The 13,229-nt window shown below is 44.4% G+C and overlaps 1 protein-coding gene across 2 annotated transcripts in view; it reads left to right on the forward strand.

The window, feature by feature from the left end:
• Nucleotides 1-13,229, forward strand: part of DOCK1 (dedicator of cytokinesis 1) — a 556,534-nt gene that overhangs the window by 123,185 nt on the left and 420,120 nt on the right. For both annotated transcript variants that reach the window (XM_005225872.5, XM_002698580.6), the window contains exon 23: nt 7,707-7,815. In XM_005225872.5, the coding sequence (XP_005225929.2) occupies nt 7,707-7,815 (109 nt within the window). The remainder of the gene's footprint in view (nt 1-7,706; nt 7,816-13,229) is intronic.

Genomic DNA, 13,229 nt, shown 5'->3' on the forward strand with positions numbered 1-13,229 from the left:
TGGATCATGGAAAAAGCAAGAGAGTTCCAGAAAAGCATCTATTTCTGCTTTATTGACTATGCCAAAGCCTTTGACTGTATGGATCACAATAAACTGTGGAAAATTCTGAAAGAGATGGGGATACCAGACCATCTGATCTGCCTCTTGAGAAATTTGTATGCAGGTCAGGAAGCAACAGTTAGAACTGGACATGGAACAACAGACTGGTTCCAAATAGGAAAAGGAGTTCGTCAAGGCTGTATATTGTCACCCTGCTTATTTAACTTATATGCAGAGTACATCATGAGAAATGCTGGACTGGAAGAAGCACAAGCTGGAATCAAGATTGCCAGGAGAAATAACAATAACCTCAGATATGCAGATGACACCACCCTTATGGCAGAAAGTGAAGAGGAACTCAAAAGCCTCTTAATGAAAGTGAAAGTGGAGAGTGAAAAAGTTGGCTTAAAGCTCAACATTCAGAAAACGAAGATATGGCATCCGGTCCCATCACTTCATGGGAAATAGATGGGGAAACAGTGGAAACAGGGCTGACTTTATTTTTCTGGGCTCCAAAATCACTGCAGATGGTGACTGTAGCCATGAAATTAAAAGACGCTTACTCCTTGGAAGGAAAGTTATGACCAACCTAGATAGCATATTAAAAAGCAGAGACATTACTTTGCCAACAAAGGTCCATCTAGTCAAGGCTATGGTTTTTCCTGTGGTCATGTATGGATGTGAGAGTTGGACTGTGAAGAAGGCTGAGCGCCAAAGAATTGATGCTTTTGAAGTGTCGTGTTAGAGAAGACTCTTGAGAGTCCCTTGGACTGCAAGGAGATCCAACCAGTCCATTCTGAAGATCAGTCCTGGGATTTCTTTGGAAGGAATGATGCTAAAGCTGAAACTCCAGTACTTTGGCCACCTCATGCAAAGAGTTGACTCATTGGAAAAGACTGATGCTGGGAAGGATTGGGGGCATGAGGAGAAGGGGACGACAGAGGATGAGATGGCTGGATGGCATCACTGACTCGATGGATGTGAGTCTGAGTGAACTCTGGGAGTTGGTGATGGACAGGGAGGCCTGGCGTGCTGCGATTCATGGGGTCGCAAAGAGTCGGACACGACTGAGCGACTGATCTGATCTGGTCTTGCTTTTATTTAGAGGCTTCCCTGGTGGCTCAGGTGGTAAAGAATCTGCCTGCAATGCAGGAGACCCAGGTCTGATCCTTGGGTTGGGAAGATCCCCTGGAGAAGGGAATGGCTACCCACTCCAGTATTCTTGCCTGGAGAATTCCATGGATGGTGGAGCCTGGTGGGCTACGGTCCATGGGGTTGCAGAAGAGTCAGACAAAATCTTGCTTTTATATGTGTCCCACTAATTTTAAATCTTTGATTACTCTAAAATAACATCGACACTAAGGTGAGAGGATGAACTTGAAAGAGTGGAACAATCAGGTGGTGTGGATTATGTCATGTTTTATGTGAAAAAATTTTCATCATGTACAATTTGTGATCAGTATGGCCCTGGGTCAGGGATTCATTGATGCCCGGCATCTCCTTTTCAAACACACTGCTGATTTTCCTTCTCATTCAGAGATTAATAATGAAAAGAAAGGTATGTTCAAGGTCAGTGTGTTCCTGCTATTGTTGTAAATGCTATAATCTTTTACAAAATAATGCTGCTTAGAAAAGATTGGGGTCACCCAAGTGGACCAGTGGCAAATTGTTTCTCTCTGTTTCTCCTTAATCTCTTTCAGCCTGAAAATACAAATGGTGTGCGATCTTGGGACCATGGTCTTGTAAATAGCACTGAGTTTGATTGATCTTCTTGGGGTAGCAGTATGACTGGCTACATGTTAGAGAAACAGATGAGGTTCGCTTGTTTCCCTAACATGGCGTGGAACCCAGAGGAAGAGTCTGGAGCTTGTGCACTTGGTCTCTGCTTACTTATTTCATCCTTGGCTCCTTCTATCTCTCTGCCCCACTGTCCTTAGGAATCTCTGTCTGTCTCATGGCCCCAAAGTGGCTCCTGCTCCTCCTGGTGTCAAGACCTCACTGCAGGCTGCAGAGAAGGCAAAGTGGATGTCAACAGCTCTTTCAGTTACTTTCCTTAAGGAACATTGTCCCCACTGCCTACAGTGGGTCATGTGCTTCCCTCCTATTGGCCATCCTAGATGCAAGGGAGATGGGAAAGAATTTATTGATGCTGGTGGCTCAGATGGTAAAGCGTCTGCTCACAATGCAGGAGACCTGGGTTCGATCCCTGGGTCAGGAAGATCCCCTGGAGAAGGAAATGGCAACCCACTCCAGTACTCTTGCCTGGAGAATCCCATGGACAGAGGAGCCTGGTAGGCTCCAGCCCATGGGGTGGCAAAGAGTCAGACACGACTGAATGACTTCACTTTTCAACAAAATCAGATTTCCTTTAGTAAAGTAGTGAAGGAGAAGTATATATTGAATGGGCATTGACACTCTTTCTCATACCTTTAATCAGGAATTCCTGTTACCTGCCAGCGTAATATCCCTAACTTATCTCAGGTTAGTAACGCAGTGCAGTGGGTACAGAAGTGTCCAACTCTTTGCAACCCCCTGGACTGTAGCCCACCAGGGTCCTCTGTCTGTGGAATTTTCCAGGTAATAATAGTGGAGTGGGTTGCATTTCCTGTTCCAGAGGATCTTCCCGACCCAGGGATCGAACCTGCATCTCCTGCATTGGCACAGGGATTCTTTACCACTGCGCCACCTGGGAAGCCCAAGCCCCAGCTTTGTAAATCCCATGTAATTAGGCCCCTGACAGCCTTTCTTCCTCGTTAGTTTTGGGGTCACTCTGTGAGACTCCGGTCTCCACTCTCTCTTTGACTTTGAGCCACTGAGCCCTAAGTGTCGCACAAGGGTGATTCAGTCCTATTGTGTCATGGAAATGGAGCGGAATACTGAACAGACCCTTGCCCGCGGCCTCGGCAGTGCCTTATGTCTGGACAGCCTTAGGAATGCCTTTGTTTTGGCCCTCGGCCACTCGGTGTTGGCAGAGACCATGGTCCTGGTGCCAGCCTTTTTCCTGGAGTTGGGGGAGCCAGGCTTGATCCCCAGATGAGTCTCTCTGCTGGGTTCATGTGTTTGTGAAGAGCTGAGGCCGTTCAGGACACAAAGTGCCAAGAGTTGAGAAGGCCAGCAGAGCAGTTGCCAGAAGACTTCACGAACCTTCCAGGATCCTTGTCCTGATATCCCTGACCTCATCTCACCAGACACTGTCCCACCAGAATCCTTCCTTTCCAAGAGCCTAATGGGCTTTGGAGCCCTGACTGTCCCAGACTTTTAAAGTATATTGACCTTAGTTTCTCTCTAGTTTCTTAAATGTGTATCTTGGCCGCCTTTATGATTCTTGAGGGCAGACAAGGACATATGTTCCTCTCAGAGCCTAGAACACAGTTGTAGTTGCATTGTATAAATATGATAGTGCTTAAATTTCAATCTGTAGTCTGAGATTTCTGAGAAGAATCTATGATAGGAAAAAAGAAACCAGGATGTTGAAATCACAGACATGGGGCTAAAGTCTCTCAATTGTTTCCTGTCCTCAAATACCCTCCACCCTGAGACCCATTTTGGTAGTCTTCATTGTCTTCATTACATTGACATGAAATAACATTCCTATTGTGTATATACTGTTTAGGGGAAAAGCCGTCCTGTGTCCCGCCCAGTTTTCCGGGATGTTTGATTCCTAACAAGTTCTGAGCAACTCTGACGCATGGTTTTTTCAGGGGTGAGGGAGAAAGCAAACTCAGGTTCCCGTTTTCTTACCTGCAAAGCATCTATTACCTTGAGAGAAAAACAGTTGTGCTCACAGCTGGAATCAAGTGTGTTTTTCTATTTGCAGTTGAAATAAACTTCGGAGGTCTTTTGTTTTTCTTCTCCTTTCAAACAGGTATGCTGTGCTTTCACATAATGTAGTAGCTTTGTAAAATTCCACGTTGACAGTAATTACTCTTCTGGAGAAGGAAGGGGTGAAACATTGGAGATGAAGATACTGAAACTAATCCTTGTCACCCCACTTGCTTTCTCACTATACAAATCCATACTTTGTTTGTTTGTTTAGAGATGAGAACAGCATTTTTAAAACTCTGGTCCAAAGACATTTGGTTCTTGGGGAAGCCACGGAGAGACTCCTGACAGCCAGGGGCACTTCTCCGCTGGTTTGGCTTGTCTGTGCTTCCTGTGTAGGTGGATCACATTGGCTGGAAAGCCGGAAAACAGACGCAGCCTGCATGAGGCTGTCTGAATCCAGTCACTGAAGCTGGTTATTGCTGCCTGCTGCCTGTCTCACCTGGTGTTAGCTTCCTGAATAGTTAGTCGTTGATCATGAATAAGTTGTAGACCCGTCATTTTGCTATCATTTCCTCGGCCACAATTGTAGGATGTGGTTAATAAACAAAGGTCAAGCTGTTCCTTGTTAATGGATACTTAACGTTTAAATAGAGCGAGGTATGATGACTAGGCTTTGTCTGTGTATTTACCAGTCGCCCTCTGAGTCCTTTCCTCTTACCCACCTCAGTGTGGGGTGAACAAGGGACTCTTGGTTTATTCGTCTCTAGAGACCTTGCCTTCCTTACAGAAAGGGGCTCCAAAGTGCTTGCTGTAAAATACTGCCATATATATCTTTTAAATGGTGGTTGGCAGCAGAGGAATTAATAATTAAATTTTCATTCTTGAGGGATTCCTAGTGGAATATTAAATATAAGAAAGACCCATGAATTGATTGTACCTTGTAGATTTTGAAGCTGTATTATTGGGGGCATGCAGATTTAGAACTGTGATCTCTTTGTTGTGAACTTACTGCTTAATGTGAAAAGGTTCCCTTTATCTTTTGGTTAGTATTTTCGCAGAATACCATTTCCCATTCTTTTACTTTCAGCCTTCCTGTGTTCTTATATTTAAGGTGTGTCTCTTATACACAATATAGAGCTGTTTTTTTTTTTTTATCCAGTGTAAAAATCCTTTTAATTTACTATTAATACACTCAGGTAACATATTAAGTTTATTTCAATTGTCTTTCTATTAATTTTGTTTTGCTCATCTATATTATGCTTTTTTCTGCCTTCTTTAGTACCAATCAAAATGTTCTTTTCCTCGTCCCATTTTCTGTCTCTTGTGTTATTATTGTCATGCATTTCAAGTCTACAAATACCCTAAACTTCATAAAGCATTGCTATTATTGTTTTGTATAGTCGGCATTCATTCGGTATGTTTTATACTTATCGTTGTTTTTCGATCTTTCTTTTAATTTTATGTTTCTCTATAGAATTATTTTCCTTCAGTGTAGAGGAATCATGTAGCGTTTCTTTTGGTATAAGTCTGATGCGGGGTTTTTTTTAAATGAAAATTGTTGGTTTCATTTTTGTTTTTGAAGGATGTTTTCATTTAATAGAGAATTCTAGATTGACAGCTGTTTTCTCCTTGTAGGTGTTATTTTCTCTTTCGGTTTCCATCATTTCTGGTGAGAAGTCAACTTTCAGACTTACTGCTACATCTTTGAAGCTAATGGTATCTTTAACAACTGTTTTCTAGCTATGTTTGCCATTTTTCTCTTTTTTTTCTGTGGTTATTAGCAATTTTACTATGGATTGCTTAGGAATGATTTGCTTTTTATCTACCCTACGTTGGATTCTGAGAGTTTCTTGAATTTTGGATTGTCGCTTATATTAGTTTCAACAAATTCATGGCCATTATCGCTTCTAATGTTTCATTTGTCACATTGTACCTGTCATTTTCTTCTGTAACTTCAGTTACATGTATCTGAGCTGTCTTCAATATGTCCTACGTATCTTAGCACACGTTTCTAGGTTTTCTTTCTCTTCTGTTTATTTTCCTGTTGATTGTCTTCCATTTCACTGATTCTGTTTCTAACAATGTCTAATCTCAATTTTACCCATATAATGAATTCTTTATTTTAGATATTGTATTTCGTTTCAGAATTTTCATCTTTTTTTATACATTCATTTTTCTACAAGAATTTTTTTATCTTGCCTTCTGTTTTCTCCATCTCTCTATTTTCCATATTTCCAGTTTTCTATGTTTTCCATCTTTTCTGTTTTGCAGCATAATGCTATAATGCTTATATTTATTTTGACATTCTTGTGACAAGATGTAACTACTTGCTAACTACAGTATCTTGACCACCTGGGTATCTGTTTCTGTTGTCTTTTCCTTCTTTGATTTGGCCACATGGTATTTTGCTGTGTTTAGTAGCTTGTTTGAATATGGGACTGTGAACATATACAACTGTCAAAGCCCCAGGTGATGTGATCTTCTTCTAGAGAGGACTGATCTTTTCTAGGCAGAGAAGTGGACTGAACGCTTAGGCTACAGAGGCTGTGTGTAGCCTTTGTAAGCCTCAGTCTTATGCAGTTTTCCTTTGGTTTTCCAGGGCTTTCAACGAGAGTCTGCTGTGTTATCTGGGCCCTTCTCCCTGGCATTTTTCAAACTGAGTTCTTTATCTCTGGAGACTGATAAAAACTCTACTTTGCTTTACAGATGTTTTCAGTTTGGTTTTCAGTGCCCAGCCCCATTGAGCCTTAGGAATTGGCAGATATACTGGGGCAGAGGGGGTGGAGGAGAATGGCTGAGTATATGCTAGAAACCTCCCCAAGTATTTGCACCAGTCTGTCAAACTGTGCTTAATTTTACCAGCAGGCAGAAATTCATGAGTTCATAAGTGTCATTGTTGGGTACTGTTTATACAAGCCCCTCTTTGAAAGTTTTTTGCAAAACAGATACACTAGTTTGCAATTCCCCATTTTAGACAGACTTTGTTTCCTTACAATGGAACTCATTTAAATATAAGATTACCTCTAGGGTAATTAATTATCACTTAGTTTACAAAATTTTCCATTGTACACAAGTTTTCAGGTATGGTATACTTTTAATTAGGCAGAAAGCTAGTCTATATTAATAAAACATCTGCGTTGCAGCATTTTAAAATGCAAATGTGTTGGTTTTTAGTAACACGGCAGCTTGAAGTATCTGCTAATAAATTATTTATAGATGAAACTTATTTACAATTAGCAACATGTATTTGCATGCATGGAACCAATGTACAACTTCTTTATTATCCATTTATTGAATATGTTCTACCTTTTGAATGTTTTCCCAGAACCACCAATTCTATGATGAAAGAATATCATTCAATGATAATATAGTATCATTACTCTGAGATCAAGTAATTTTTTGCATTTATTCTTACAGTGTCATTTTTGAATGATTCTGAAATCACGGTAAACTTGGTGTCTTTGTGATAGTCTGTTATTTGACATGGGTTTAAGAAACACGCGCAGAATATATGCTGAGATGTTAATAATGAGATCTCTGCGGGGCAACATTAAAGCTGGATTTCTCCCTTCTTCCTTCCTCTCTCTCCTCCTTCCCCTTTCTCTCCTTCCCTCCCTTTTTACTACATTTCTCTGGTTTTCAGACTTGTAGAATGTAGACAAAAGACAATAAATAGAGTGACTGAAGATCAGCTTCTTCAGCACGGAGGCAGACCTTCCTGGCTGCATGGTCCAGATCATGCCCTCACTGCCCAGTCCTCTGCCGTGTTCCGTGGACGCTGAGGACGTTCTGTCCCGGTCTACCTTACCAGCCCAGCGGCACCTCTAGCGTCTGTGGACGTGGGAGCAGAAGGCGGCCGTGTGCCTGTGCCCGGCCCACAGATCCCGTGTGTTCCTTTGCAGGCTCTATGAGAACAAAGGAGAGGCTGATTTCGTGGAGTCCCTGCTGCAGCTCTTCCGGTCCATCAGCGATATGATGAGCAGCGTGTCGGACCAGACCGTCCGGGTGAAGGTAGGCCCTCGGGTGCGGCAGCGCCGACTGCGTGCGGGCCGCTCTTAGACGCGGGGTTCCCCGCGGGCCCAGGAAAGCAGGGACTGCGCGTCCTACGAAACCTGGACTTACCGGGAGTGGCTTTGCAATGACCGTAATCGTGGTGCCTGTAATGGGATTCTCTTTGTTTTCTCTGTAGCTGCTCTTAAATTTTGCTACCATTGCTCTTGCTTTTTTTTCTTTAATTAAATTTGATTGTTTAAAATTTGGCTGCGCCGCTCAGCATGTGGGATCTTAGTTCTCCAACCAGGGATTCAACGCACGCCCCCTGCAGTTGAAGCATGGAGTCTTAACCGCTGGACCGCCAGGGAAGTCCCTGCCATTGCTCTTTGTCTCTCCGTGGGGAGAGGGTCTCAGTTTCCTCATGGAAGGGTGGGGAAGTGGATGAGAACAGTGTTTTTGTGTCTGTTGTCAGGGCATCTCAGTATCTGAGCGGGAGTGGGAGGCTGAGGCTGTAGGGGCCCCAGGCATCCGCCAGATCTCAGACGAAGCTGTGCCCATAGTGGTACGTCTTCGTCCTCCAGCAAGTCTGGATCCAGCCTTCCCGTGGTCCTGCTCTTCTCATCACCTCATTATCTGTTCTTGCCCTGTGGTCCTCTGTGGGATCAAGATGCCTTTATCCCAAAGGTGGGGTCTGGGTGGTCTTCAGGACATGTTAGGGGTAGAGGTGTCAGGGGGCAGGGCATGGGGGAAGCCCACAGATCAACCCAGAGCCCACACACTCCCTAGCATCCCCCTTTCTGGAAATTTCCATGTGGCTGACTTACTGCAGAAGAAGCCATGTAGTCTGCATGTGTTGCCCATGCTGATTCCTTCCGAGGACAGATCAGATCAGATCAGTCGCTCAGTCGTGTCCGACTCTTTGCGACCCCATGAATCGCAGCACGCCAGGCCTCCCTGTCCATCACCAACTCCCGGAGTTCACTCAGATTCACGTCCATCGAGTCAGTGATGCCATCCAGCCATCTCATCCTCTGTCATCCCCTTCTCCTCCTGCCCCCAATCCCTCCCAGCATCAGAGTCTTTTCCAATGAGTCAACTCTTTGCATGAGGTGGCCAAAGTACTGGAGTTTCAGCTTTAGCATCATTCCTTCCAAAGAAATCCCAGGACTGGTCTCCTTCAGAATGGACTGGTTGGATCTCCTTGCAGTCCAAGGGACTCTCAAGAGTCTTCTCCAACACCACAGTTCAAAAGCATCAATTCTTTGGTGCTCAGCCTTCTTCATAGTCCAACTCTCACATCCATACATGACCACAGGAAAAACCATAGCCTTGTCTAGGCGAACCTTTGTTGGCAAAGTAATGTCTCTGCTTTTGAATATGCTATCTAGGTTGGTCATAACTTTCCTTCCAAGGAGTAAGCGTCTTTTAATTTCATGGCTGCAGTCACCATCTGCAGTGATTTTGGAGCCCAGAAAAATAAAGTCTGACACTGTTTCCACTGTTTCCTCTCTGTTTCCCATGAAGTGATGAGACCGGATGCCATGATCTTCGTTTTCTGAATGTTGAGCTTTAAGCCAACTTTTTCACTCTCCTCTTTCACTTTCATCAAGAGGCTTTTGAGTTCCTCTTCACTTTCTGCCATAAGGGTGGTGTCATTTGCATATCTGAGGTTATTGATATTTCTCCAGGCAATCTTGATTCCAGCTTGTGTTTCTTCCAGTCCAGCGTTTCTCATGATGTACTCTGCATATAAGTTAAATAAGCAGGGTGACAATATACAGCCTTGACGTACTCCTTTTCCTATTTGGAACCAGTCTGTTGTTCCATGTCCAATTCTAACTGTTGCTTCCTGACCTGCATACAAATTTCTCAAGAGGCAGATCAGGTGGTCTGGTATTCCCATCTCTTTCAGAATTTTCGTTTATTGTGATTCTGAGGACAAGAGTCTTCCAAATGATTAACTCTTAGCTTTCGTTCCACTGCTTCCTGAAGCCTGCTGTGTTCTCATGTTCCTTTTTGAATGTTCTTTTAATGTGTCATTTCAGGAAGCATCCTTATGGCTATTGTCTTAAAACTGTTGTGGGAAAGTGGTTTCCCAGCTTTTAAGTGTCGAACAAACATGTCCATGTACTCAGGTGTGTGTTGCATTGCTGTGACCAGGGGAACCAGTGTCACTTAACGTGAGGAGTCATAACGATCCTTTCATCTCAGAGGTGATGCTGCTGTCTGGAGGAGCTGTGGTCCCTTGGCATCATTTCTGTCGTGATGTAGAGCTGGTGGTCCACAGAGAAAGCTGCATCGTGCCTATTTTCAAGTTGTGGCTTAATTATTTTGGCAACTTACTGCCTGAAAGTGAAAGTCGCTCAGTTGTCTCTGACTTTTTGGCGACCCCATGGACAGTAGCCCGCCAGGCTCCTCTGTCCATGGAATTCTCCAGGCAGGAATACTGGAGTGGTTTGCCATTTCCTTCTTCATAGAATCTTCCTATCCCAGGGATTAAACCTAGGTCTCCTACATTGCGGACAGATTCTTTACCATCTGAGCCACCAGGGAAGTCCAACTTATTGCCTAAAGCTGCCTTGTTGTCCTGAGGTTAAAATTAACAGTGTGTTTGGTACATTTACTCCTAAATCCTGTGGCATTTCGGAAAAAACAGAGGCTGGGAGTCTAAGAATAGATACAAATGACAGGAAGCCCAGAAATTCTTTTAGATTTTTGAGCCCAGAAATTCTTTTAGATTTCTAAATATACTGTTAGATTATTAACTTTGATTGGGCTTGACTTGTGTCTGCCCACCTCTCTGGATGTCAAGACATTTAGTAACTGTAGACTTGGAAGTCCTTCCTTTGGTGGGTGTTTTATTATAGGACACGGTGAATTCAGTGACGTTTGTGCACTGATGCAAGGCTTACATCTGCAAGACAGATGACTGAGTGTTGTGTGAAATGTTGCCACCCTTCTGCTAATTTTGTATTTTGTTCTTTCACAATAGGTGCTTTCTCAGCTTCCCAAAGTTAAGAATTCCCATCATGGGATCCTGTTTTTCTGTAGTTTTTAACTTTCTAAGTTTTGCTCTGTGGAAATGGAAGTACAATTGTGAGTCATCTCACGTAGAGGAATTATGAAAAAAGCCTTTCTTGGGGGTTAAACTTTGTTCCCCTGGGTGGTCCTGGTTGGCTGCTTTGATCTAGGAGGTGATCTGCAGGCACCCATTTGTGAGTCAGGAGATCAGCCTGGTCCATGCCTTCCCGGTGTCGTTCAGGGTGGCTTGATGTGACTGATCTGAGCTCCCTGCTGTCACCTCCTCAGAACTGAAGCCACCACTTCAGTTAGGAGTGAGTCAGGAGGTCAGCCTGGTCCATGCCTTCCCGGTGTCATTCAGGGTGGCTTGATGTGACCGCTCTGAGCTCCCTGCTGTCACCTCCTCAGAACTGAAGCCACCACTTCAGTTAGGAGTGAGTCAGGAGGTCAGCCTGGTCCATACCTTCCCGGTGTCATTCAGGGTGGCTTGATGTGACCACTCTGAGCTCCCTGCTGTCAACTCCTCAGAACTGAAGCCACCACTGACACCCACCTTCTGGATTCAGGTTAGCATTTTACATCTCAGTAAAGGGGGAGGCAAGAGAAGATTCAGATTATAATTAACTTCAGGAAACACACGGAATCTGCGTGGAAGTTTCAACATATATTTAGTCTAGAAGCTTCTGTCTGCACATCAGATGGCCCCTTTCACCTGCCCACAGCCGTCCCCAGACATTCTCTGCAGGCGCTTCGCGGAGCCCTCTTGGCCATCACACTTCCCCGTGTCCTCCTCCCTGTGAGCCGACCCTTGGACCTGTGGCAGGTGTCTTCTGCTTCTGTTCTCTGCTCCACCCCGCGTGCTCACTGTCTGCCTCTCCTCCAGGTATATCCCAGTGACCCTTCACCTGCGGCCTCTCCAAGCCAGACGTGGTCATCCCCTTCCATTGCTGTCTCTTCCTCTGCTCACCACGACCGTGACTACGCTGAGCCAGGTGCTCGGGTGCTCTGGATGACGTTATGGCAGCCCCTCTCTGTACCCTCTACGCCCTCGGTGCTGTGCCTGACCATCTTGTTCCCTGACTGTATTTCAGCATTTCCCCAAACTCACATCCGGCGATGGCCTTCTTTTTCTCATGAAGTCGTGATGTTCTCCAGCTGCCTGGAGAAATGGGTCAGCTTCCAGTTTCTGCTTCACAGTCAATGCAGTCAACTCTCCTAGCCTTTGGTTTTTAGAAACACAAGTAGAGCATCCCTCTGGATGCCCAGAAGCCTCTGGAAGGATGGATTCCAACAGTGGCTAGAAAGAAGCATGAACTCTAACAGCCGGAACAGCCACAGCTGATGTTCACTGATCACTTGCTGTTCTGAGTGCTTTCTTATCTTTAGCATCTTGTGTGATCCTTAAGAGTAACCCTGTTCCACGGTATGGTCATGGATTTTAGATGAAGACATCTAGAGTTATTAATGAACTTGCCCGAAGTTGTGGGACTGGGTGTATGGATGACGGAGGCCCAGATTGCCTGGTTCCAGAGCCACATTCCATTCCCCTAGAGAGTGTCCCTGGGCACCAGTGATCCCATGGATCAGAAACAGGACCCATGACCGATCATCCACATTGACAGATAGCAGGTCTGGATCATATCCTCTAGGGCTATAAAGACATCAGCTTCACTTCCCATGGAGCTTTTCATTGAAATGGATATGTCCTAAGTTTTGTTTTTGGTGGGGGTGTAAAGCAACTAAAAAACTTTGACACCGTGCCCCAGACGTTGGGTTTGTCCGAAGGAGGATAAAGGCAGTTCAGTGCGCTGGTCCTGAGGCTTCCTGAGGGGTCTCAGTGATGGCCCCCCACCCATGTTTACTGCAGGGGCTTCAGTTTCTTTACCACACGTGGATCTCAGTGCTAGATTTGGGGCATTTGGGGTGTAGCCATCAGAATTAATACAAGCACTGACATTTTAACTCCAGTCCACAAATCTTACAGCTCTGTGGGATTATCCTAGGAAAGACTACCCTGCAAACTGGGCAGTCTGCCCAGAGGATTCTCGAACCTTCTATCGAGGGCTACAGTGATACTTATCCACAGGAAAAAATGCATTGCTGTGTGTGGTGTGTGTGTGAAGCTGGAAAGTCTTTCATGCAGCAGTGCTTACCCCTTATCCCATGTGATGTATTCTGGCATTTTCTATTCTATTCTGGTATTTTTTAGTCTATTCTGAACTAATGTATTTCACTAAAAAAAATTGCTGGTTGACAGGCGCTAAATTTATTTCCTAAAGAGCAAGTGTATCTCAACCCACATTTGAAGAACACTGTTCTTTACCATCCTTTCTATTTCTTTCGCCGTCTTTCCTGTTTGGTTTCATATGAAATATTATTAGTTTTCTGTGTGTCTTCCATCGTCAAGTAAA

Source organism: Bos taurus, chromosome 26 (genome assembly GCF_002263795.3).
Source record: "Bos taurus isolate L1 Dominette 01449 registration number 42190680 breed Hereford chromosome 26, ARS-UCD2.0, whole genome shotgun sequence".
Lineage (NCBI taxonomy): Eukaryota > Metazoa > Chordata > Mammalia > Artiodactyla > Bovidae > Bos > Bos taurus.